We start from the raw sequence: 27745 nt of genomic DNA on the forward strand, positions 1-27745 counted from the left end.
TATCAGGATGATGGCGGCCTTGTAGAATGAGTTTGGGAGTGTTCCTCCCTCTGCTATATTTTGGAAGAGTTTGAGAAGGATAGGTGTTAGCTCTTCTGTAAGTGTTTTATAGAATTCGCCTGTGAAGCCATCTGGTCCTGGGCTTTTGTTTGTTGAAAGATTTTTAATCACAGTTTCAATTTCAGTGCTTGTGATTGGTCTGTTTATATTTTCTATTTCTTCCTTGTTCAGTCTTGGAAGGTTGTACTTTTCTAAGAGTTTGTCCATTTTTCCAGGTGGTCCATTTTATTGGCATAGAGTTGCTTGTAGTAATCTCTCATGATCTTTTGTATTTCTGCAGTGTCGGTTGTTACTTCTCCTTTTTCATTTCTAATTCTGTTGATTTGAGTCTTCTCTCCCTTTTTCTTGATGAGTCTGTCTAATGGTTTATCAATTTTGTCTGTCTTCTCAAAGAACCAGCTTTTAGTTTTATTGATCTTTGTTATTGTTTCCTTCATTTCTTTTTCATTTATTTCTGACCTGATCTTTATGATTTCTTTCCTTCTGCTAACTTTGGGGTTTTTTTGTTCTTCTTTCTCTAATTGCTTTAACTGTAAGGTTAGGTTGTTTATTTGAGTTTTCTTGTTTCTTGAGATAGGATTGTATTGGTATAAACTTCCCTCTTTGACCTGCTTTTGCTGCATCCCATAGATTTTGGGTCGTCATGTTCTCATTGTCATTTGTTTCTAGGTATTTTCTGATTTTCTCTTTGATTTCTTCAGTGATCTCTTGGTTATTTACTGGCATATTGTTTAGACTCCATGTGTTTGTATTTTTTTACAGTTTTTTTCCTGTAATCAATATCTAGTCTCATAGCGTTGTGGTCAGAAAAGATGCTTGGTATGATTTCAGTTTTCTTAAATTTACTGAGGCTTGATTTGTGACCCAAGATATGATTTATAGTGGAGACTATTCCATGAGCACTTGAGAAGAAAGTGTATTCTGTTGTTTTTGGATGGAATGTCCTATAAATATCAATTAAGTCCATCTGGTCTAACGTGTCATTTAAAGCTTGTGTTTCCATATTTATTTTCATTTTGGATGATCTGTCCATTGGTGAAAGTGGGGTGTTAAAGTCCCCTACTATTATTGTGTTACTGTTGATTTACCCTTTTATGGCTGTTAGCATTTGCCTTATGTATTGAGGTGCTCCTATGTTGGGTGAGTAAATATTTACAATTGTTATATCTTCTTCTTCGATTGATCCCTTGATCATTATGTAGTGTCCTCCTTCGTCTGTTTTAATAGTCTTTATTTTAAAATCTATTTTGTCTGATATGAAAATTGCTACTCCAGCTTTCTTTTGATTTCCATTTGCATGGAATATCTTTTTCCATCCCCTCACTTTCAGTCTGTATGTGTCCCTAGGTCTGAAGTGGATCTCTTATAGACAGCATATATACGGGTCTTGTTTTTGTATCCATTCAGCCAGTCTGTGTCTTTTGGTTGGAGCATTTAATTCATTTACATTTAAGGTAATTATTGATATGTATGTTCCTATGACCATTTTCTTAATTGTTTTGGGTTTATTTTTGTAGGTCTTTTCCTTCTCTTCTGTTTCCTGCCTAGAGAAGTTCCTTTAGCATTTGTTGTAAAGCTGGTTTGGTGGTGCTGAATTCTCTTAACTTTTGCTTGTCTGTAAAGATTTTAATTTCTCCGTCAAATATGAATGAGATCCTTGCTGGGTTAGAGTAATCTTGGTTGTAGGTTTTTCCCTTTCATCACTTTAAATATGTCCTGCCACTCCATTCTGGCTTGCAGAGCTTCTGCTGAAAGATCAGCCATTAACCTTATGGGGATTCCCTTGTATGTTATTTGTTGCTTTTCTCTTGCTGCTTTTAATATTTTTTCTTTGTATTTAATTTTTGAAAATTTGATTAATATGTGTCTTAGCATGTTTCTTCTGGGATTTATCCTGTATTGTACTTTCTGTGCTTCCTGGACTTGATTGACTATTTCCTTTCCCATATTAGGGAAGTTTTCAACTATAATCTCTTCAAATATTTTCTCAGTCACTTTTTTTTTCTCTTCTTGTTCTGGGACACCTATATTTCGAATGTTGGTGCATTTAATGTTGTCCCAGAGGACTCTGAGACTTTCCTAAATTGTTTTCATTCTTTTTTCTTTATTATGCTCTGCAGCAGTTATTTCCATTATTTTATCTTCCATGTCACTTATGCATTCTTTTGCCTCAGTTATTCTGCTGTTGATTCCTTCTAGAGTATTTTTAATTTAATTTATTGTGTTTTTCATCGTTTGTTTGCTCTTTAGTTCTTCTATGTCCTTGTTAAACGTTTCTTGCATATTCTCCATTCTGTTTCCAAGATTTTGGATCATCTTTACTATCATGACTCTGAATTCTTTTTCAGGCAGACTGCATATTTCCTCTTCATTTGTTTGGTCTGGTGGGTTTTTACCTTGCTTCTTCTTCTGTTGCATATTTCTCTGTCTTCTCACTTTGTTTTACTTACTGTGTTTGGGGTCTGCTTTTCTCAGGCTGCAGGTTCATAGTTCCCTTTATTTTTGGTGTCTCACCCGAGTGGGTGAGGTTGGTTCAGTGGCTTGTGTAGGCTTCCTGGTGGAGGGGACTGGTGCCTGTGTTCTGGTTGATGGGGTGGATCTTGTCCTTCTCTTGGGCAGGGCCGCTTCCGGTGGTGTGTTTTGGGGTGTCTGTGAACTTAGTATGACTTTAGACAGCCTCTCTGCATATGGGTGGGGTAGTGTTCCTGTCTTGCTAGTTGTTTGGCATAGGGTTTCCTTCTCTGGGGCTTGCTGGCCGTTGGGTGGTGCTGGGTGTTAGTGTTGAGACAGAGATCTCTGTGATAGCTCTCACTGATTGACATTATGTGGGGCCCAGAGGTTTCTGGATGTCCAATTCCTGGACTCGGCTCTCCCACCTCAGAGGCCCAGGCCCAATACCCAGCCGGAGCACCAAGAGCCTGCCAGCCACACAGCTCTGAAGAAAAGGAAGAAAAAAAAGAATGAACAGTTAGAACCCCAAACCCAATGGTGAAAGCAAAACTAAACAGACAAAATCACAGAATGAAACATACACATAGAGACTAATAAAAAGGGAAAAAAGAAAACAACAAAAAAAACGAACAGACTGAACCCTAGGAGAAATGATAAAAGCCAAACTAAACAGACAATATCACATAATGAAACATACACATACAAACACACAAAAAGAGAAAAAAGGAAAAAAATAATAGAATAAAATAAAGGAAGAGAGCAACCAAACCAATAAACAAATCCACCAGTGATAACAAGCACTAAAAACTAAACTAACATAAACATAAAACCAAAAACAAATCAGATGCAGAAAGCAAACCCCAAGTTTACAGTTGCTCCCAAAGTCATCTGCCTCAATTTTGGGAACATTTGTTGTCTATTCAGGTATTCCCAAGATGCAGGGTTTATCAAGTTGATTGTGGGGTTTTAATCTATTGCTCCTGAGGCTGCACGGAGAAATTTTCCTTTCTCTTCTTGGTTTGCACAACTCCTGGTGTTCAGCTTTGGATTTGGCCCTGCCTCTGCATGTAGGCTGCCCTCAGGCATCTGTTCCCCGCCAAGATAGGAGGGGGTTAAAGCAGCAGCTGATTAACGCTCTCTTGCTCACTCAGACCGAGGAGAGGGAGGGGTCATAATTGGAATGCAGGGCGAGCCTCTGGCAGCAGAGGCTGGCCTGACATTGCAACATCCTGAGGCATGCCATGTGTTCTCCCAGGGAATTTGTCCTTGGAACACGGGACCCTGGCAGTGGTGTGCTCCACAGGTTCCTGGGGGGGTACGGGTAGTGACCTGCACTTGCACACAGGATTCTTGGTGGCAACAATTGCAGCGTTAGTGGTTCATGCCTGTTCCTGGGGTCTGACCTGATAGCTGCACCTTGCGCCCATCTCTGGAGCTCTCTTAGGCAGTGCTCTGCCTTCTGTGGGCACATGGAGCAGGAATCGCCTCTCCTCATGCACCTCAAAGCAATGGTCTCTTGCCTCTCTGTCAAGTCCAGACTTTTTCCTGGACTCCCTCCTGGCTAGCTGTGGCGCACTAGCCCCCTTCAGGCTGTCTTCACTCAGCCAACTCCAGTCCTCTCCCTGGGGCCTGACTTCTGAAGCCCTAGCCTCAGTTCTCAGCCCACACCCGCCCTGGCTGGTGAGCAGACAAGCATCTCAGATTGGTGGGTGCTGGTCGGCACTGATCCTCTTTGTGGGAATCTCACCGCTTTGCCCTCTGCACGCCTGTTGCTGCACTGTCCTCCATGGCTCTGAAGCTTCCCCCCTACCTACCTCCCATCCCCTCCAGTAAGGGGCTCCCCCCCGCCTACCTCCTGTCCCCGCCAGTGAAGGGGCTCCCTAGTATATGGAAACTTTTCCTCCTTCACAGCTCCCTTTCAGAGGTTCAGGTCCCATCCCTATTCTTTTGTCTTTGTTTTTTCTTTTGCCCTACCCAGGTACATTGGGATTTTCTTGCCTTCTGGGAAGTCTGAGGTCTTCTGCCAGCGTTCAGGAGTTGTTCCACATGTAGATGTATTTTTGATGTATTTGTGGGGAGGAAGGTGATCTCCACGTCTTACTCCTCCGCCATCTTGAAGGTCTCTCTTACTCTTATCTCGTTTACATATACTTTAAAATTTCATCGTATTAAGTTATTTTTCATGCTGACAAATTTGCAACAGATATAACAAGATTTCATTTAACTTCTATCAAACTTAGGTGCAGTGAAAGTGTTATACTTAATGTTGATGACTCTAAAGACATGTCTATGTTAATTAGATCAACAAACAAATATTAATACCAGGTGTTAATTTAATACTGAATATTTCCCAGTTCACGTGAATCTGAAACTCATTTAGCTTAATTTAGCTTTGACTCACTTGCTTATAATCCCATTGACCAATGTGGGTTAGGGATATGTGTAAAGTGAATTCTCAGAAAGATTTGTGGTAGGAGGAGCACTCCTGTTTGTAATACATTTTCACTACTTGGAAGCTTAGTTCTTTGCTGCTAGAAGATATTGTTGAGAGGTGTGTTTTCAGATTGTAAGGGTGAAATCCTAGATAAGAGAAAAGGTACTATGTTGTTTTGTTTCCTATAAATGAAAACACTTCACATATTTCACAGTAAGTTCCAAGAGGGAGCTCAGGGATGGTGCTCCTAGTTTTTCCACACCATTCTATCCCCAGGTCCTAGCACATTGTCTAAAGCTCATTGTATTAGAATGAATGAATAAAGGCATGAATGATTAAGAGTATTTCTAAACGTAGGTAGATTTGTGAAAATCCCCAGTGCTCTTTATGTTCTAAAAAAAGGTGGTGGCAGGTGTACTTCCTTGCCTCTGAGGGTATTGCAAGGATTAACTAATGTCAGGAAAGGCCTTTGATACGCCTAGATGAAGGGCGTCCCATAACTATAATGTTTTATTGTTATAATACCATCAAATGCTTTTTGGGACATATAGCCTACATATTTTCCATAAAATTAGCCCATAAATCACACACAAAATGTATCAAATCCAAAAGCAATAGCTTTGACCTTAGAATTGCTGCAACAGTGGTTTGATGATATACTACTTACTACATCAGCAGTACTCTGAAGTACATAAAATGTGCTTCCATATACTCAAAATGTACAAACACTTAAAACAAATGACTAGCTGCCTTCAGAAAAAAAAGTTAAATGATTCAGAGGTTTTTTTCATGTGGAATTTAAGTATTTTTAAGTCTATCAAGAATGCTGCAATTTTTAGTTATTTTCACCAATTCACATGAAATACTCACTATTCACTTAAAAATGTTTGATAGAACTACCTTATGATATCTTTTTTTTAAAAGGTGATCTTTATTTCCTGATGTTCCTGCTTAATAGCTGAATACAAATGTCCACAGAGTTTTTAAAGAAGTGTCAGCACACATCATCTTTTGGTTACACCTTTGTTTTATGTCACCAACATGGTAAATATTATATTTGCAATTTTTTTCAGAGAAATACTCATTTCTCCTTCTCAGTTATACTATCCAACTTATGAGGGACTCTGAGTGATGGAAATGTATTATCATTTCCAATGTTGCCAAAGAGTGCTTATTCACTTCATTGTACTTGAAGGAACTATTACAACTCTCTGACTATGGTTTTCACAAACATAAGAAGACATACCTGTCACGGTAGACTTTTGCTTAAATAAGGTTATTTTGAAATACCTCCAACTGCTGAATAGTGTCTGTAGAAGAACATAATTCTGTAAGTATTAAATCAGAATGGTGTGTGCATTCCATTCCCAGAGGGACTTAGCAAAGGACTGGAATATCATTGAAAGGGTATCTCTATCACAGATGCAATACATTTAACTATTTGTGTAGTGTAATACTAACCAGCAGGTTTAGAGGGACAATTACTCATCCCTACTGGATTCCTCATCTGTCTCACAGTGGCTGGACTGAACTTTTCTCTCTGCTTCTCTCCATTTGATTGAAAAGATCAAGACCCTTTAGAATGAAGTGCCCACATCATTCCCATTTTCCACATCCATCTTTGAGAAGAAAGTGTAGTTATCACACTCAACTGTCCACGAGACATCCCGTTTTCTGAGTAAAATAATTTTCTGATTCAAGGTTTCTAAAGTCTTTGTACATTGGTTGGAGCTAAGTTTTCTTTCCCTGTGGAATTCTAAGCAATCTTAGGGCAGAAATGATATCTTATGTACCAATTTTTGATATTTCTGGTATAATTTTGTTACCTATGTTTTCTGCATAACATTTTCTTAATACTGAATTGAATTAAGTTTGTATATGTGAGTACTATGAATAGTACTGTCATACTACAGTAGTAACTAGTATTACAGTGCTATTTATACTACTTAAATACTACCATAAAACTATTTATAGCACATAATACTGAATTGAATATTTTATATAGGTGGGTACTGTTTCAACTCTTAAAATATTTTATGCTTATATATTAAAATAATCTAAATATAAATGGACACTAGATTCTTTTACTTGGACTATGAAGGGCCATATAAGAATGGAGCTCGTGTATTTTGAACTGAATACACACATACACACACACACATATACATACAGTTGGCCCTCGTTATCTGAGGTTCTACATCTGTAGATTCAACCAACCTTGGACTGAAAATATTTGAAAAAAATTCCAGAAAGTTCCAAAAAGCAAAACTTGATTTTACCACATGCTGGCAACCATTTACATTGTATTAGGTATTATAAATAATCTAGAGATGATTTTAAAGTATACAAGAAGATGTGCATAGGTTATATGCAAATATTACACCATTTTATATAAGGGACTTGAGCATCCATAGATTTTGGTATCCATAGGGAATCTGGAACCCATCCCCTGTGGATAGCAAGGGACAATTGTATAGATATATATATATGCTATGAACATTGTACTTTTGTGCTAAAGGAACGGACCTTTATGAATCTAGTTTGTTTTTCCATGTAACTATAGTCTGCTGTTTTCATTTTTCACATTCTGTGTCTAAGAGAAAGTCTTGTTTTTATTTCCCAACAAGTCTTGACCTGGGGGGCCTGAAATAAAGATTTTGCTTTTTTCCCTCCTCTCTTCATCTCTTAAGAAGATAAATATGGGTTTATCTGGCTGAAGTACTTTCTGCACTAACAAGTTTTATCTAAGGATTGCTTTTTCCTTCATGCTCACATGTTTCCAGTTGTGTGACAAGGTAGTATAAACAGTGCAATTTGTATTAGCTGCATTCTTAAAGTATGGAAAAGGGTATTCAGCGAACATTAAAAATAACTTTAGGGATGTTAAGGAGGATGTTTTAAATCAGGTATAACGTATAAAGCAGAATCCGCATTGGTCATATCACCTATGAGAAGGATAATCACAAATGTTCTTACTTATGTGTTAAGATTTTCATCTTATTTAATGCTTAAGAAAAATAAAAATGTTTTGTTGGTCTCTTCCTTTGGAGAATCACTCAGGATTTTTTTTTTTAACCTTGTAAAATTTTAACACAAGATGGAACTCTGACCCATAGTTTTTCATTTCACTCTACATTTGGGGCTCAAAATGTTTATATAGTTATCACCCAGTTTGGAATTTAAGAGGCTGTGTGTCTTTAAAAATGTCCTTTCTTAAGAATGTTTCATGAGTTTCGAAGTTCTAGGAGTGGAAGATGATTGAAATATTTGACATTTTCTCTATGAGATTTTTAAGCATAATGTTAAAACCTCCTCATTCAAAATCACTACAGGGACGGGGTTGAAAGCTAAAGGGTCAAGTTCAAGCGCACCTGATGAAAAGGAATCATTCCTCTGTGCTGGGCAGCAGGTCTTGACTCCCCGCTCATGGACAGTTCCCACTGCTGATTACCCTGGCCCCTTTCCTTGGAAAAGAGCCACCGCTGCCTTTGGCCGCTAACAGGCACTATTGCCAGGTCCATTTCCACAGTCTCTTTGTCATAGAGTAAATGGGGCAGTTGGGTTACGTTTGACTAGTATTCAATTTGTTGAGGAAGTTGGATTATTTTTAATTTGTGTGTCTCTGGGGAAGATACAATTAATCTTTTAGAGCTTGTGGATAGGCAGAGTACATTTAATGAGGGGGAAAGAATCACACCACCTGTGGCGAGGGCCCTGCAGAAGAGGGTTGAGGGCAGGGTTTCACTCCATAACTGCAATTTTGTAACTTTTATCTATGCTCTGCATAGCAGGCCGCCCTGGAGAGCTGGCTGTCCACTCAACTGGGAAGTCTGCAAAATCTGGTGTGCTTTTTATGTAGGATACAAAGGTGAGATTAAGTTACCTGCCCTCAGTCACATAGCTAGAAAGTGGAGGAGCTGCAGTTCAGATCCAGTCTGTTTGATTCCCAAGTCCGGGTTGTTTTCTAGAGCAGAGGAGGAGGAGGGTAAAGTGGACCTTAATAAAGTAGCACTGAAGTATATGGGGAGGGTGGCTCTGAAAATTTGTTTATTGAAAGTTAATAAAAACGGAGGAGAGGTGAAATATGCGATCATATAAACATTCTGGCTTTGGACAGCCAGAAGTTGAACTTGCAATGCTGAATACACATCAGTGGCACTTCTATTCTTCTTCTTTAAAAATACCCATTTTATAGATGTGGAACACAGGGGTGGAGTTCAGGCTCTTGGCTCACTCTCCTGGATTGCCCCCTTAGTACTGCCCGCGTCCCGCACAGGTAATATAGCTTCTTTGTAGAATGGACGAGTCACCCACTTCCCAGGATTTTTATTAGGAATGAACGATATAGTGTAGATCAGCAATTTTCAATCGGGGCAGTTTTGCTCCCAAGGGTACGTTTGGCAACGTTTGGGGACATTTGTGACTGTCACAACTGGGGGTGGAGGGGTGCTAGTGCCATTTAATGCGTGGAGGCCAAGGATGCTTCTAACCATCTTACAATGCACAGGACAACCCTACACAACAAAGAATCATCTGACCCCAAGTGTCAAATGGCAAACTTGGGATCAACACTTGTGTAGGACAAGCACCTGGTAACAGACAGCACCTCCTGCAGGGACCTGTTGTTCATTCAGGGCTCACTTTGTGTCGGGCACTGCATTAGTAGCTTTACGTACTTTGTCTCTGTTCTCACGCGCCTACAGGTTGCAATGATTGAAGGTTGAGGCCAAAAGCACTGCTCAAGGTCACAGAGTGCTGAACAGCAAAGTCAAGATTTGGACTAAAGTCTGTATAGCTATGAAGCACTTCCCACAAACCTGTTTCTTCCTAGTTTAAAGTAGTTGAGGTCCTTGACTCTTCACTTTAGATTTTTAGAAGAATAAATTAATGTAAGCATTTAAGGCTAGCTTGTTGGGGTGCTGTGAACAGAGCCCCACCTACTCTACTGTGTTTCTGTCCTTTTAGCAGGTCCAGGTGGTCAGGGAAGGTGCTGATTTCCTGGCCAGGCTTCCAGACCACGGACAAAATGTTCACATCTGCAGTCACCCCTGTAGTAGAGCAAAAGATTTGGCCACATTGTGAGTGATGCTCTACCTTCATTGTTTTTTGTGATTGTCACAAGAAAGAAGCATGTCAAAGAGGAGTCGGGGTGTTTCACTCCCAAAGGGACTGTTCTGTGAGAATTACAAAGGCTGGACAGTGCTGAAAATGTGTTCCAGTAGAAAGGCATACAGGAGCTATTGGGTCACCAGCCTCCCCCCACCCTAGACTAAGTATGAAAGCTAACTTTGATTCTTCCCTTCCCCTAAGTGAACAAAGAGGTCACGTGATCTCTTTTTGGGACCTAGTAGATCCCTTGCCCAACATATCCCATGGTTTATGTTGTCCAGCTGGAAAAAGGTAGAGGACAGGGATTCATGCTGAGACTACATCTGTCTTGAACAGAGTAAGAAAAAAAAAAAGCCTCAAATAAATCTTAATGTGGATTAGGAAGTGTGGACTTCAATTACTTCCAAGTGGTATAGGCTTTTGATAATGTGCTTCATCAGGATAGGAATTACGAGGTAATTCCTGAAACTAATTCTCTGAAATCACAAGGGGGATAAAGAGTTCTAATAGCATGTTACAGTAAGCCAGTGCCCAGGGAGTAGAATTGTATGGTCCACATTAAATTGCCCCATCTAGACCATGAATTAAGTATTGATTTTTGGAGAACAAGGATATAACAGAGTATAGTTCACTCTAAAATGACAATGAATGTAAATTAATCATTTTGGGCATGATTCAGAAATACCTATGTTTCATCAGTTTCTGTGTGGTCTCTGTATGGAGAGAGAACTAAAGTTTCTCACATGTTGAATATCAGTACTCTGATGTTTGTATTCATAAGCACAGAATTTTAACTAAGGGGGATAGTTACCCATTTGTTTGTGTAGAGGGAAGAGAAGCAGAAAAAGACTTCTTGAGGTTATTGGTGGTGGGATGGGCTTGGGAGTTATAGATAAGCAGGACTGTCTCTCATTGAGGTGATACATATTAGGGGTGGGTATTGAGATGTACTAATGAAATATACTAAGAGCTTAACAGATTAAGCGGGCAGTATACATATGTGCATGTGTGTGTATGTATATATATATATACACATACACACAAACTCATACATACTATATCTATGGTTATACAACATGTTATATTTATATATTTTGTATAGTACATAATATATGTAATGAAATATATAAAATATAGCATGCATAAGAAATTGAATTGGCTAAAATGTATATAATGTATTAATATATTAATATCATATGTACTATATATTTAATATAATAAAATGCTAATATAATTCTATAAATATGTATAAACCAATCCTGCTTATTGTGTATTATTGCAGAATATTGGATTCACGTAATACTCCTAGCATGGCATACAGAGTCAGTAAGTTGTGTTCTAAACTTGGAATCGATGATTACATTGCTATAATTCACTAATGCATGACCTGTAAAGTACACCTTGTCATATCCTGAAGTAAAACCCAGCATAGCACAAGCTATGTTTGAAATGATATAGAAAATCTAAACCTAGATGATGGATACTGTATGCTAGATCCTTTTATTGGGCTGTAAATTAGTGACATGTTCAATGGTTGCTCTGAATTGGTTTGTGCCTTTCCATCATTAAGCCTTGTCACTATTCCATGTGCTTTGGTCTTGTGTCTTAGACTTTTTAAATCACTCAACTAATGCCTAACAAATCTGCAGTCTCTGCTGTGTGATTTACATCTGTCTCCTTCTTTGTAGACAGGTGGCAGATCTTAGACTTCTGATGTGTTCTTTGCTATGTGGTTTTGTGTGTTCATATCCTGGGAGGGATGTAAGTGCTAGTCTTTGAATAGGAAGTTGCATTTCAACCTTTATGTAGGATATGGATCCTGAAATTAAAATTATCAAAGTGTTTTTATTTCATGTTATCTCAACTTGTTAAGGTTATAAAATATGATCAACTATCTCATCTAACAAGAGCAAAACATCACACATACAAAATATTTTCTTTTTGTTTGTCTCGGAAAAGAGTGAGGAAGGCAAAGAAATTTGTGAACATTACACACTAGGGATAAATTCTTGGGGATTCGCCATGTATATTAAAAGCTCTTACATACACTGGAGGAGTCCTACAAAAAAGAAAACCTTAAGTTTGGTTTAACTCTACATTGTTCCCAAATTTATTTAATAACAGAGCCTGCCCCTGCCTACTGATCTCAGAGGATGCCGTCGTTCCACTGAAAACATTTTAGGAATCCCTGAATAATGGTGTGTGATCTTTGGTGGGAACCTGATGATACAGGAAAGGCAGGGAGGCAGCACAGTACTTACTTGTCCCCAGGAACGGTTAAAATCCAGTGTTTTGTTTTTTTTTTTCTCAATCATCTGTGTAAATACTAATATTAAGTCTATCAAGTGATTATTACCTTATAATAATTATTATTTTCATTATGTGAATGTAAACTACCCCTATATCTCAAATGACATTTCTTCAATTCACTTTCAGTGTAAGTTGAATTCCCACAAAGCACTCTGGGAAATTCCAATCATGCGTGAGTGGAGAGGTGGAGGGGCTAAAAGGAGTTGACACAGGCTGCAGGCCACGGCCCTGTGCTCACCCAGTTAGAATAGGGTCATGAGGATGGATTTTCTCAGTGCGCTATTGAGCGAAGGGCTTGAATGTCCTGTGGGGCTGTCAGCCCTTGTGCTGGTGGGGGATGTATTTATTATTACTTCTCTGATTCCCTTTAATTATTATATATGGTGCTGATTATTATACTGGGTACCCATCTCAGCTAAAAACTTTGGGTGCACCACTATGTGGACCGAGTAGATCATGAACCCAGGTAGGCCTTCTTCAGTTCATGCCGATCCATGGCCACTTATAGGAATGTCTGATGCGCCCTAGCTCTTGAAAACTTGGGCTGCCAGTTTCGCCAGCAGCAACCTTCACCTCAAAGGGATGTTTTCTTGAGGTCCCACCTTCTTCCAAGGAGGACAGTGTCTGTTCCAGAATTTCTTGTTTAATATTTATGCAGCCAAGTCTTCAAGTTCTTTGTACTGATTTTATACCAGCTCAGAAATGAATCAGCTTTATCTGCTCTTTGGTGATTGATTCTCATTTTGTTCCTCAATCTCATTTTGCCTAGAATTAAGCATTGGCCTCAGAAGGGGTAATGGCGGGGTGGGGGGGGGGTCTCCAGTTGGACACCACCAGTGACCAGTCCTGGTGGGCATTATGCTTTACCTCTCTACCCTCCTGCTTCTGCCTTACTGACTATATGCATTTTTATGGCATTATATTTCTACTTTCTTTCAAGATTTCTCTAGAATAAATTAGTGAAACACTCCCCCAAAATTTAGGTGTGCAAGAAATATACTATTTTTCGTTCATCTTTAGCTTAGTTTGATTGTTTTGAACCCTTCTACCAACAGGGTCCTTTCTCTTTTGTCTGGGAGATCAACCTATTCCTCAGCCATCACTTCATACTGGTCACCACTTAGAAGGCCCTTATTCCTGATAGGTGGGCTGGGAAATCTCTCTAGAACATCTGTGCTGCACCTGGTCCTTTGTGCTGCTTCCCCACTGTGCTGAGCCCTGGATCTCTAGGAGGTGCCCAGTGGCCTTGGCCTGCTCTGCCTGGACACCCACGGCTGCCATTTCCTTTCTGGGGAAGCAAAATACAGGCTCTCTCTATCTCTCTCTCACTAACATCAGTATCTCCATTCTTATCAGTTTTGTTCCAGGCAGGAGAAGGGTCAGGGGAAGCTTTTATTTTTGAGCCAGGAGGCACGTGCCAGGGGAAGGGAAACCTTTCTTCAGGAACATCCAAGAGAACCTTAATGGACTGGACTTCTGGCAACACAAAAGCCAGAGGCTAGTTGGGCTACGTTCATTTTCAAAAATATTTTCCTTCTAATAAATCTCTGTGTTTCTGTCGACGAAACATACCCTTTAAACATGGTTCTCCCATCTCTCAACCCCATATGAATGTGGGTACTGGGTCTCTGACCTAAACTTTACCCTTCAGAATAATGGTACCACTCAAAGCCCCACTAGGATGTGAACATGAAGATATTCCCACAGAATCTTCAAGGTTCCAGCTGGGAACCTAATCCTGGCCGGATTCTCAGGTTTCTCTCTGCTTCTGAGGCTTCCTCTTCAGGCTGAGGAGTGGTCCAAGTTAACAGTCTTAACGCAGGCCTTCCAGACCCTTCCCTTCTTAGGTGTTTTCCTGGGCGCATGAGAATGTTATCATGTCAACAAACTCTGAAAAGATCATATTCGCTCTCTTTTTATTCCTTCTGCCGATTTTCCTGAAAATATCCAGGGAACTTAGGGCATCCAGAAGTTCTTCTTAAATTAGCCTATTTTGCAAGGCTGCTTTGAGGACTGTGTGACATGATTGTTATAAAGTGTTGGGCATAGCGTCTGCCACACTGCTATTTCTGTTATTTTAGCAAGCCTGTGACCACCGTGATAATTCTGCCTCCTGCCGCTTTTTAGGATGTGAGTCGTAGGCTGGGATGATAAGATCTGATATGTAATTCTTGTTTATTTGAATCCTCTAAGAAAAAAAAGACAATAGCATCTTGTTCAGTGATGTTCCTGAAGCAATTAGTGTATTCTGATTAGAGCTATGACTAAGATCAAAGGTATTTCTGTAGACATGTGTATTTCAGTACATTTAACATGCTAACCACCATAAGAAGATTGGACACTCCATCCCTGAGTGCATGGCCTTTATGGAGCCTGACAATAAGGAGTCCAGAGAGTTGCAACAAAGAGTAATGGGTATCACAAGTGGAGTTTTGTAAAAACCAGTATTTAAGAATTCCATTGGGCATTATGTTGGAAGTTTCTTCTTTTAAGCATAAGCTAAGGAAACACAGAGGAGACTGTTTAACTTTTCCCTCATTTGGGTAAAACCATCAACCCATTGGTGTGATGAGTTTTCAGTGGTGACATTACTGCTAATTATATGAAGACATGATTCTGCTTCCTACTCTGCTGTTTGTTCTAGCTTCAATAATGTGTGGTATTGATGGGATGCTTACCATGTGCCAAGCTCTGGGTTAGTGCTGGGAATAGAGTGGTGAACAGGTCTGTCACATTTCTGCCATCATGGAGTTTAGAATCAAGTGAGAGAGACAAGTATTAAACAATGAACCATACCGTTGGATTTGCAATTGCAAGGGTGATGAATGCTATGTGTAAGAGTAAGGTACAGTCAGAGAATAGGAAAGAGTTCCCTAAGAAGGTGAAGAGTGAGTAGAAATTGAGTTGGGCTGTAGGGAGTGGAGCATGGGATTTGGCTTAAAAGACAGTACATGTGGTTGCCCAGGTTTGGGAGGGAGCTTGGAGCATCGGAGGAATTGAAAGAGGGCCAACATCATGGGAGAGCAGTGAGTGAATGTGGGTGACTCAGGCGATCGGGATACTAAGGGGAAAGGATGGGGCCAGATCAGGCAGGCACTTGTATGCCATATTAAGAATTTGGTTTTATTTATTCCGAGAGGAATAGGGAGCTGCCAATGGGCTTTGAGCATGGAAATGATATATAGACAACACACTGCACCAAGAGTGGTACAGATTTGAATTATTAAAAGATACGTATCTGTAATAAGGAGAAAGTATTGGTGGCAGGGAGTGGGGTGAGGCAGTGGATTCTGAAGGCCAGACAGGAAGCTACTCCTCTTATTCATGTAAGAAAAGATGATAACTTTGCCGAGGGTGGTAACAGTAAGGATGAAGAAACATGGACAGATTGGATTGATGTTGAGGAGGTAAAGCTGATGAGTAATTGATTGGGTTTGATCTTTGTAAAGCCTTTGTAGAATCTTCAGTATAATTATTAGACTATACAGCATAAAGAGAAGTTTCCAGTTGTTTCTAGATAGAAAAAAATACTGTGATTATGCCATGGTACTGTAGTTTCTGAAATATTTTTTCAAATGCAGTTACTTGGAAATTATTTTCCAGATGACAAGAGTAGAGCTCAAATAGTCTTAAAATTACTGGTTCAAAACAGAAATAGTTATTCCTTTGAAAAAAATTAGATGCACTAGATGTTCTGTCCACCCAAATGCAGCTTACGTTTTGTTCTCTCTCACTCATCAGCCAGATGAAGATCTGCTTCTAGAGAGATTATATGTTAAGAAGCAGATAGACTCCATGGAACCATTAGAACATTGAAGTTACTGAGTAAGAATATTATCTCAAGTGTGCTCTGACATAATTTTCATCCTAGGCAAAATTAACTCTTGAGTTGCTTAATGGTAAATAAAATGTTTGGATGCCATCCAGCCCTTTTGCTTTATGTATTTTTAAAGCCTGTGTGTATAGTGCCAACATTGCTGCCTTTCCTGTGAACCTCTAATAGACAACAGTAAGCAAGGCCTCCTTTGTCAAGCCCAACACATGTTGATTATTCACTGTGGAAATAATGATTCTTGTCTTTTGGGCAGAGACACAGCCTAAAAATTTCAGCATCCCAAGCACCTGCTCCACTTTGCTGTCTTTGTGGTATAAAGCAAACAGATTTCTGGTCCCCCCTGAAGGGTCATCACTGCCTAGTGGTTAACAAGGAAAGGGAGAAAGTCCTTCAGACAAACACTGGGTGGGATTCACTCCGTGTCTGGCTTACTCTTCCCTGCCTTTCCTGCTGAACCAATAAAAAACAGCTGAATAAATGATTTTCTTCTGCTTCTCCAGGGAATCGAGAGGGCTCAGCTGGCGCATTTGTTGTAAGTAAAGTCAAAGTTGAGTGGAGCCATATTTATAGGATGAGAACACCCCATCAATATCCCTTGACAGGTATCAGAACCCCAGGAGTTCTGGGGCCATCAGGGAGCCAGGCCATTGAGCTGGGACTGAGGCAGCGCTGAGGGGCTTTAGGCAGGAGAGGAAGGGCAGGACCCCGAGCTCCTCACACCAGCTGCACTCAGGACAGATCCCCTCCTAAATATATTTTACCCAATGGGCATTGCAAGGCTTCATTTGCTCAAGAGATATGGCTTCTAAATTGCAATTATTGTGGGAAAGATTTGGCATCGATAGAAGTGGAGAGAGTTCAGTGTCAGGGCACCCGAGCAGTTTACCTTGAGAAAGCTCTTTGACCCCAGGCTTTCATGATTTCATCTAGCAAAGCACAACAATATCAATAATATGCATATGGTTTGGGGAAGATAGTAGGTATTTCAAAAATGACAGCTGTTACTATTATTGCTATATTTATTCTAGGGACACACCATTCTTATTGGTGCCTGAAGCTTTCTTTGTGCGCTGAACCCCTGAGCCTTGCTGGATGTACCTGAACAGTAGCTTTGTCTGTGTTCTCAAACATGCAGAGGCAGGAAGGATCCCATTTCACATAATCAATTGTGAAGGGCCCCTGGGAACAGCTGTCTGCTCCTAGGTGCTAATCTAGGAGACTAAATTCCCTCAGTGTTCACGGGCAGTTCGTTGCTTGTACAATGTGTGTTTTTATGTAATTTCCATTTGTTTGTTCTCTTTTTCCTCCCTCCCCTCCCCTACACCTTGGATTACAACCATTGACGGAGCCCTTTTTCTTCGCTTACATTTGTAGAGTGTTATAATGGAAGCCAGTGTGATATACTGGAAAGATCACTGGATTGGGCCTCTGGAAGGCAATTGTCAGCTCCATTTCTGCTCCAAATGACTGTGTGACCTTGAGCAAGTCCTTGAATTTGTCGGGACTTCATTTTCCTCCTCCAGAAACTGTGGGCTATAAGATTTCCTTCCCATTCCCACAATCTAGCTGGTTAGCAGGCTGTAGATTTGAGTAATCTGAAAAGACCCCACTATGTGTCAAGATGCAATGAGGTATATGAGGTTTGAGATGCCCTTTTAGGATTCAGAATTTTTAGAAACCAGAAATATTGATAAATAGTTTATAAAAAGTGGTTTTCTGTCTCTGTGGTGTTTGCATTAGCCATTCAGATATATTTCTAATCTGCTCTGCTGTCAGGCTTCTTTTAATGGGTGTTCTAGCCACTGGCAACTAATAATTTATAATCATAAATGATAAGTGACAGAGGCATCTGTCCACAATGATGAAATAGACTTAGAACATGCTGTTAGGTGTCAAACAAAACACAATCATGCAAAAAGAGCTTGGGGTGTTAGCAGCAGTACGTATGCTTACTGGAAGTATAAATATTCAGTCCAGATACTCTGTGGTGGTCTTGAACTTGGAATCATGGACTGTCTTCAAAAGTGTATTTTTATACTTATGAAAATAATGTTTGGTATCTCTTAACTGTTGCTGTTAAATTTTTCTGAAGATAATTGTTAGAACTCTTTAGCACACTTATTTTTCAGGCCACAAATATGTATCTTGAAAATAGTTTCAGTATTAATAAAGGATTTTTTTTGATTACTGTAAAAAGTGCAATGGAATTTTTTAAATGATATTCTTTTTGATGCGATAGTAAGTGGGACAGTTTCCTTGATTTCTCTTTCTGATCTTTCATTGTTAGTGTATAGGAATGCAAGAGATTTCTGTTTATTAATTTTGTATTCTGCAACTTTACCAAATTCATTGATGAGCTCTAGTAGAGTTCTGGTAGCATCTTTAGGGTTTTCTATGTATAGTATTATGTCATCTGCAAACAGTGGCAGTTTTACTTCTTCTTTTCCAATTTTTATTCCTTTTATTTCTTTTCCTTCTCTGATTGCATGGCTAGGACTTTCACATTTATGTTGAATAATAGTGGCGAGAGCAGACATGCTTGTCTTGTTCCTGATCTTAGAGGAAATGCTTTCAGTTTTTCACCATTGACAATGATGTTTGCTGTGGGTTTGTCATATATGGCCTTTATTATGTTGAGGTAGGTTCCCTCTATGCCCACTTTCTGGAGAGTTTTCATCATAAATGGGTGTTGAATTTTGTCAAAAGCTTTTTCTGCATCTATTGAGATGATCATATGGTTTTTATTCTTCAGTTTGTTAATATGGTGTACCACATTGATTGATTTGCGTATACTGAAGAATCCTTGCATCCCTGGGATAAATCCCACTTGATCATGGTGTATAATCCTTTTAATGTGTTGTTGGATTCGGTTTGCTAGTTTTTTGTTGGGGATTTTTGCGTCTATGTTCATCAGTGACATTGGCCTGTAATTTTCTTTTTTTGTGATGTCTTTGTCTGGTTTTGGTATCAGGGTGATAGTGGCCTCATAGAATGAGCTTGGGAGTGTTCCTTCCTCTGCAATTTTTGGGAAGAGTTTCAGAAGGGTAGGTGTTAACTCTTCTCTAAATATTTGATAGAATTCACCTGTGAAGCCATCTGGTCCTGGACTTTTGTTTGTTGGAAGATTTTTAATCACAGTTTCAATTTCAGTGCTTGTGATTGGTCTGGTTCATACTTTCCATTTCTTCCTGGTTCAGTCTTGGAAGACTGTACCTTTCTAAGAATTTGTCCATTTCTTCTAGGTTGTCCATTTTATTGGCATATAGTTGCCTGTAGTAGTCTCTTATGATCCTTTGTATTTCTGTGGTGTACATTGTAACTTCTTTCTCAATTCTAATTTTATTGATTTGAGTCCTCTGCCTTTTTTTCTTGATGAGTCTGGCTACAGGATTATCGATTTTATCTTCTCTAAGAGAACCAGCTTTTAGTTTCATTGATCTTTGCTATTGTTTTCTTTCTCTATTTCATTTATTTCTGCTCTTATCTTTTTGATTTCTTTCCTTCTACTAACTTTGGGTTTTGTTTGTTCTTCGTTCTCTAGTTGCTTTAGGTATAAGGTTAGGTTGTTTGAGATTTTTCTTGTTTCTTGAGGTAAGGTTGTATTGCTTAAACTTCCCTCTTAGAACTGCTTTTACTGCATCCCATAGGTTTCGGATTGTCATGTTTTCATTGTTATTTGTCTCTAGGTATTTTTTGATTTCCTCTTTGATTTCTTCAGTGATCCGTTGGTTATTTAGTAACATATTGTTAAGCCTCCATGTGTTTGTTGTTTTTACAACAGAGGAATTAAAGAAGATGTGGTACATTTATACAATGGAATATTACTCAGCCATAAAAAAGAATGAAATAATGCCATTTGCAACAACATGGATGGACCTAGAGATTGTTACACTGAGTGAAGTATCTCAGACAGATAAAGACAAATATCATATGATATTGCTTATATGTGGAATCTAGAAAAAGGGTACAAATGAATTTATCTGCAAAACAGAGATAGACTTACAGATGTAGAAAACAAACTTACCAGGGGGGAAGGGGGGAAGAGGGATAAATTGGAAGATTGGGATTGACATATACACACTATTACATATAAAATAGATAACTAATAAGGACCTACCATATAGCACAGGGAACTCTGCTCAGTACTGTGTAATAGCCTATATGGGAAAAGAATCTAAAAAAGAGTGGATATATGTATTTGTATAACTGATTCACTTTGTTGTACACCTGAAACTAATACAAGATTATAAATCAACCATACTCCAATAAAATATTTTTAAAAATAAAATAAAAAAGAAATAAATGAAATGCATTAGGGTTTAAATTCCTTCCCATTAAAATTTTTTTTCTGTTTCTCCATTTTTCATGTTGTGTGTCTGTTTCTATCAGAGGCATAACTCACAAATGGATATATCTAATAAGAAGGTTTGCTCTGAGAGGTTAGAAAGTGTTGGGTGGCTTTATACATCCCCTGCTAGTGGACATTATTAATTATCATGATAGATTTTGAAATGTAGACTCAGCAGCTATCATCTCTTCTGACATTCATCAGTGTACCTGCCTCCAGTGGTCCCTCTCAACTTCTGGTTTGCTGCTTTCTATCTAATGAGCTCTGGGAAACCAAATTAAGATTGTTAATAATGTGAACAAACTAAGTGTAGCTAGGTCTGAGGGAGCGGCCAGATGTCCTCTTCATGAACATGTTGGCGTTATATTTAGGGCACAGTTCTCGTGACACGTGTTTAATGTCTCATTCATTTTTATATTCCCAGAGTCTAACACACTACTTATCAAGTAGCAGGTAAAAAAATAATGGTTGTTTCACTGAATGAATGCTCGCTGGCCGGTTTTGTTTTCATCCCTTGGGTTCTTTGATGTATTTTCGAAAGTGTGATTTCCTAGATAATTGTCCACTGTGTAATGGAGATATTACTTTAATTCCTCCATGATCAGTGTGAAAGCTTTTTGAGACGTGAAAATTATGACAGAAATTTCAAGCCATTTCTTGGAGGTGAGTCATCTTACAAGTAGATCAGCGCTGTTTTATGTCACATTTTATAATGCTGAGGCTTCTGAGTGCTTTGGCATAGTAATTATCCACCAGTAATTTGTTTAGGGCTCTAACGCTCGGGTTTGTCATTCATGTCATTCCTCAATACTCTTGCCCAAGTTAAATATAAAGCAATGTCAGGGTAATAAAAGCTGTGGTTGAAAAAAAAATGAACAATAAAACAAACATCTCTTCCTATTGCATGAATGGTATTAAATCAGGGTTGCTGCCTCAAACAGTGGCAAGTACTGTGTGAAAGCTCCTGGGAATATGTTTATTCCCCATTCTCTGGAATACTCTTTTTTTCTTTGTGGCAGGCTTCTTACTGATTACTACACCTAAAATTCAGGCATCCAGCGAGCTGCCTTACCTGTGATGATTTAGTTCGGGTGATACATTCATCTAAACTACTCCACTTAAGGATAACTTAATTAAGAGAATACAATTTGCCAGCACTTTTCTGCTTCTAGAGGAATAGTACATTAGAGCATTCACAGATTTGCACTTTCTGCAAAAACAGAGGCAAAAAAAAAGAGGAATCACACAGTTTTAAAGGTGAATATAACCTGAGAATTCACCGATGCTACCCTTCCGTGTCCAAAATATTTACTAAACCAAAATGATAACGTGTTAATTAAAACTGATGTGACTTTAAATACTTCACAGTTTATTCCAGAGTAGCTGTGCTTATCTCATAGAAAGGATAGTGAGTTGCAGGTGGATGGTGTTTTTACATAATCTTTGTGCACATAAACAAGTATAAAATTACTATTCCTATTACACCATTGAAATGTTTTCAAGTGTTAATTTAAAGCCCCATTACGTATATAATTAAACTTTTAATCCTTTAATTGTTCTAAATTTTGTTTTTCTTTTTTTTTGTTTTAAATTTTTATTTTATATTGGAGTGTAGTTGATTTACAATGTTGTGTTAGTTTCAAGTGTACAGCAAAGGGATTCAGTTATACATATACATATATCTATTCTTTTTCAGATTCTTTTCCCATATAGGTTATTACAGAGTATTGAGTAGAGTTCCCTGTGCTATACAGTAGTCCTTGTTGTTTATGTATTTTACATATAGTTGTATATGTCAATCCCAACCTCCTAATTTATTCCTCCCCCTACCCCCCCTTACCCCTTTGGTAACCATAAGTTTGCTTTCTAAGTCTGTGAGTCTGTTTCTGTTTTGTAAATAAGTTCATTTGTATCATCTTTTAGATTCCACATATAATTGATATCATATGATATTTGTCTTTCTCTGTCTGACTTACTTCACTTAGTATGATAATCTCTAGGTCCATCTGTGTTGCTGCAAATGGCATTATTTCATTCTTTCTTATGGCTGAGTAGTATTCCATTGCATATATGTACCACATCTTCTTTATCCATTCATCTGTTGATGGACATTTAGGCTGTTTCCATATCTTGGCTATTGTAAACAGTGCTGCAATGAACATTGGGGTGCATGTATCTTTTCGAAGTATAGATTTCTCCGTATATATGCCCAGCAATGGGATTGCTGGATCATATATGGTAGCTCTGTTTTTAGTTTTTTAAGGAACCTTCAAACTCAAGATTGATTAAAGACCTAAATGTAAGACTGGATACTATAAAACTCTTAGAGGAAAACATAAGCTGAACACTTTTTAACATAAATCACAGCAATATCTTTTAGGGTCCATCTCCTAGAGTAATGAAAATTTTGTTTTATTTGTATTACTTGAGGCTTATTTCCAATTAAGTATAAAATGATTGCTGTTTACACATAGGTTTCTTATTTGTTTCTTTAGGTTATTTATCTCAGATATATATTCTGAATATAACCATATGTTTTATATATATGTCAAACTTAAAAGTGATATTCTTTTTCTCCATGCAGCTGCTCAAAATTTTAATTGACTCTTCTATTTCTGAACTTGGACAAGGGATTTAAGATTTTTCAAACTGCAGGTCACATTTTATTACTTCAATATGCATGTTTTTTGAAATGGCAAAATCCCTCAGGGCTATGTGATTTTCACTAGTGAGTGTGTGTGTGTGTGTGTGTGTGTGTGTGTGTGTGTGTGTGTGTTTAAAGTTCATATCCAAGCACAACTGAATAAATCCTGGAACACATTTTCTCTCCATGCCTGAGAAATGCAAATTCTTATAGGTCAATTGCTGAGAGGTCTTGTCTGTATCTTGGACGTCTTGTTTGCAATTTGTTTTTCATTCATTCCAAGCGTACCCAATTCACTTTACGTTTGCCTGTTATTCACATGTTTTTCAGTTGTCTGCAGAGTTTGCTTTAACATGCGGAAAAACTATTCTCCCTTGACTGTGCCTTCCTAAATGCACTGACTAATATTTATAAACACACATGTGTCTTACTATGCAAGAGCTGCTGCCCTAAATTTCTAGGGTCAAGAAGGGGAAATCATGGTGCACACACCACCTTGATGACCTGTTCTACTCATATCCAAAGGAATATTGACGAACAAATAGGAGAGATCATAGCTAAGCGAACAAGCGGATCTGCCTTATGATCATAGGATCACACACACCAATGCGCACCCTAGAAAAGACACTTTTCAAATGCAGGCCAAGAGCCCATGCTTGGGGTCCCACAGATCTGGAGTCCCATTCTAGCCTAGCATGCACTAGCTGTGTAACCTTGGGTGTGCATTGTAACTTCTGAGTTTCATTTTCCACAACTGATAAAATGAGCAAACTAGCCCCACCTCATGGGATTGTTATAAAGAAGGAAGGAAGGAAGGGAGGCACCTGTGAAATCACCATTGGTGTACTATAAACCAGCTGGCTCTCTGTTTTAAAAAAAAAAAAGCCTTGATGTGACTTGATTTGTAATGTGGTGTAAATACTCCCACCATGGCTGATTTTAAATCATGAATGATTTAACAACCACCTGGTAAAGTTCCTGAATATTTAACAGTCCCCTGGTAGCAGCCAAGCCCAGCACACCACTGCTAGCCTTTAACAAATGGTAGTAATTATTTCTTAATAGTTATATTTTGTCTTCCATTGATCTAGAAAAAAATTTGGCTGTTTGGTGAAATTCTGTATAGATGGAGATATGAAAGCTGAGGGAAGAATAGTAATTTATACAGTTTAAAATATTAATGATTTCAAATAAAAAAGAGCTACCTTAACCATTTTGAAAGTAGGCGAAAACTTAGAAGAAGAATATTAATAATAAGAAAATGTGCTAATCAGATGTTTTAAAAGTAAGAATAAGGATCACTTTGTAAGATGTTCTAGATTGATTAAATATAATGTTAGCTTTTCAAGACTGGTTAGAAGGGGCTCCACGTTCTTGATCTTATATTCTTTAATTTATGTGAACAAATCCTAAGTAGAGAGTTGCATGTATTTGATACCTAAACAGAGAGAAACTGACAGCCTATATTTTAAAATGCAGTGCTTTACAAAAAAGCTTTGTTTTCATTTTAACCAATAACTGTTTTGTATCATTCAAGACTGATTTTATTTTATTTTTTTTATTGAAGTATAATTGATTTACAGTGTGTTAGTTTCAGGTGTACAGCAAAGTGGTTCAGTTATATATATATATATATATAAACTGAATATATATTCTTTATATACATATTCTTTTTCAGATTCTTTTCCCTTATAGATTATTATAAAATATTGAGCCCAGTGCCCCGTGCTGTACAGTCGGTCCTTACTGGTTATCTATTTTATATATACTAGTGTGTATATGTTAATCCCAAACTCCTAGATAAGTCAAGACTGATTTTAGATTTTTAAAGTTTGCTGCAGCCATGTATTTTTTGAAATAGTCCTTTACTGAGTAACCTGGTTTTGTTTTTGGTGATAATAAACATTTGCATGCGTGGTCTGAGATTCCGGACAAGGAATGGCATACTGGACCTGAAGCCTGCTCCAGAACATCTAGACATGTGGAGCCTGCAAATAGCTGTCATGTAACAATGAACATCTCATTTTGCAGAGTACTAAACTGTGGGTGATTGAAGAGGAAATCATCAGAATTAAGGATGGTTGATTGAATCATCCTGTGCTGAAAGCTGCACTTTCCATGTGCACTTACTGTACCCTGAGCAGGCAGTGCTGGGATAACTCACCTAGGGAAGAGTGTGGGCAAACCCAAGGGCATTTTGGTGACTATAGGCTGACTTAATCCAGTAAAACTCCTCTGTCCATTTCATCAAGAGGAGACTCTAGCGCGTGGGCACTGAAGGGAGACAGAAATCATCGGCACTGTACCTAACATGGTATTGCCTAGAACAGCAGGTTTGCACACCCAGAACAGGGCTGGGAGGAAGAACCAGGAGGACTGTGTACATTAGAACCCCAAAACTGTTGTCCTGCTAAAGTGAGAGATCCTCATTGCAGCATGTGGCCGCAAGTGCAAATACCTGTTTCTCTGGGGAGGCACGTCTCTTCCTAAATGCACGTGCCTGTGTGCACATTTATTGCTCCTAGAAGTGTACTGGATGTGCATGAAAATACATTCCAGGAAGTAATTAAGTAGCATTTGGGGTTTGATCAGATTTGGGGAAGGAAAGAAAGACTGCACCTTCTTTCTTTCGCCTGTGTAAATTAAAATGTTTCTCGGGGTGTGAAATGCCTTTATGATGATCACAAACCTAGTAGAGGGGTAAACGTAACATGGTTAAGCTGGTACACTTTTTTCAGGCTCATATTACATTTTTAAGTGAAGCAAAAGAGAGGAAACTTTTTTTTTTTTTCCATTGACACAAAATGTGATTACTTGCTGTCCTCGTGGAAAGATAGATGATCAGCCTTCTGGATGAGGCCAGCTGGTATGTCTATAGATTAGATGCAAAAAAAAAACAGTGGGTAGCTCTTTCATCTGTCCATTTTTTGAACCCTCTCTCACAAAACTAATTCATTAATGAAAAGATTTGGCATATTACAAGCTAACATTGGAAGCTTTACCCAACAGGTATATTTCAAGGATTGTCGGGGCAGAATTTCCAGAGACAATTCAGTACTGCTGCTTCTTTTATTAACTTACCTTCCCCCCACACCCCACCCACCCCATATCAGATTTTTCGTTTTCACGCAATTCACTCTGCAAGCAAAAACCAGAACTGAGGAGAGCTATTTAGAAAATGAAAATATATTTAGGATGCTTAGCAAGCTATTTTTAAAAATGTATTTCTCTTCTGAGCTACTTAAGGTGTGAGCTGAAGGATTGGAAACATGAAAAATCCTAGTTTATTAAAATCCTGGATTTAGGGCTTTTCTTTTAGATGAAACTCTGCCTAACGAGAAAGTATTAATATTGAGTTAGGTATATAAGCTTTGGAACATAATAATTATAACGAGACCAATCATTTATTAAATGTGTATTGTCTACTTCCCATCACATTATGTCACTGATCCTCAGAACATCTTTACAAGTCAGTGCTTTTATTATCTTCTCCCTTATGTAGGAAACTAAGGCTTAGAAAGTTGAAGTAATTCATCCAAGTTGATACTGCTGTAAGAGACGGATTGGGATTTCAAGAAGGGCCAACTGATGTAGAATCCACATTTTTAGCCACTCAATTATATTTTCCATCATAATAATTTCACACTGGTTGTGTCAGGAGGTGTGCAGATTGACCCGTTTTTGTGTGGATGGTGGTGTGGAATCTTGGAGTAACTGACACCCTTGTCTTTCTGCCTGCAGGCCCCTGGGGAAGGTGTACAGGAGACTGTGGGCCAGGAGGAATCCAGAGTCGTGCCCTTTGGTGTTTCCATTTTGAAGGGTGGACGAGTCACCTGTCTAACTGTGATGAGAACAATAGGCCTCCGAAGGAAAGAAGCTGCTTCCGAGTCTGTGACTGGCACAGAGACCTCTTCCAGTGGGAGGTTTCTGACTGGCACCACTGTGTGCTTGTTCCTCCCGCCCTGGGGCAAGCCAGACCTCGGGCTACAGAGTGCGTGACAGCCCAGCATGGGCTGCAGCGCCGGACGGTGCGTTGTGTTCAGAAGCTGAACAGAACCATGGCTGTGAATGAGATATGTGAACACTTTGCCCCTCAGCCCCCCACGGAACAAGCTTGTCTCATCCCTTGCCCGCGGGATTGTGTGGTCTCTGAGTTCTCACAGTGGTCCAGGTGTAGCAAGGGATGTGGGAAGCAGTTACAGCATAGAACTCGCTCAGCCATTGCCCCCCCTCTCTATGGAGGGTTGCAGTGTCCCAACCTGACTGAGTCAAGAGCCTGTGATGCTCCCATTTCCTGTCCTCTTGGGGCAGAGGAATATATGTTTAGCCTTAAAGTTGGACCGTGGAGTAAATGTCGACTGCCTCTTCTCAAAGAACTCAACCTAAGTAGAAGAACCGTTCTGGATTTTAACTCTGATTCGAAGGAGCTGGTCACCTTTAGACATCAAAGTTACAAGACACATCACCATTCCAAGTCCTGCGACATAGAGATAGGTTATCAAACCCGCCAGGTTTGGTGTACAAGAAGTGACGGAAAAAATGCTATGTTAAGGT

At 38.9% G+C, this 27745-nt stretch overlaps 1 protein-coding gene across 2 annotated transcripts in view; it reads left to right on the plus strand.

Moving 5' to 3' along the window:
• The window catches only part of THSD7B (thrombospondin type 1 domain containing 7B), a 751247-nt gene that overhangs the window by 144110 nt on the left and 579392 nt on the right, over positions 1–27745 (plus strand). For both annotated transcript variants that reach the window (XM_036856921.1, XM_036856923.1), the window contains exon 2: positions 26933–27743. In XM_036856921.1, coding sequence (XP_036712816.1) covers positions 26933–27743 — 811 coding nt within the window. The remainder of the gene's footprint in view (positions 1–26932; positions 27744–27745) is intronic.

The sequence above is a fragment of the Balaenoptera musculus genome, chromosome 7 (genome assembly GCF_009873245.2).
Source record: "Balaenoptera musculus isolate JJ_BM4_2016_0621 chromosome 7, mBalMus1.pri.v3, whole genome shotgun sequence".
NCBI lineage: Eukaryota > Metazoa > Chordata > Mammalia > Artiodactyla > Balaenopteridae > Balaenoptera > Balaenoptera musculus.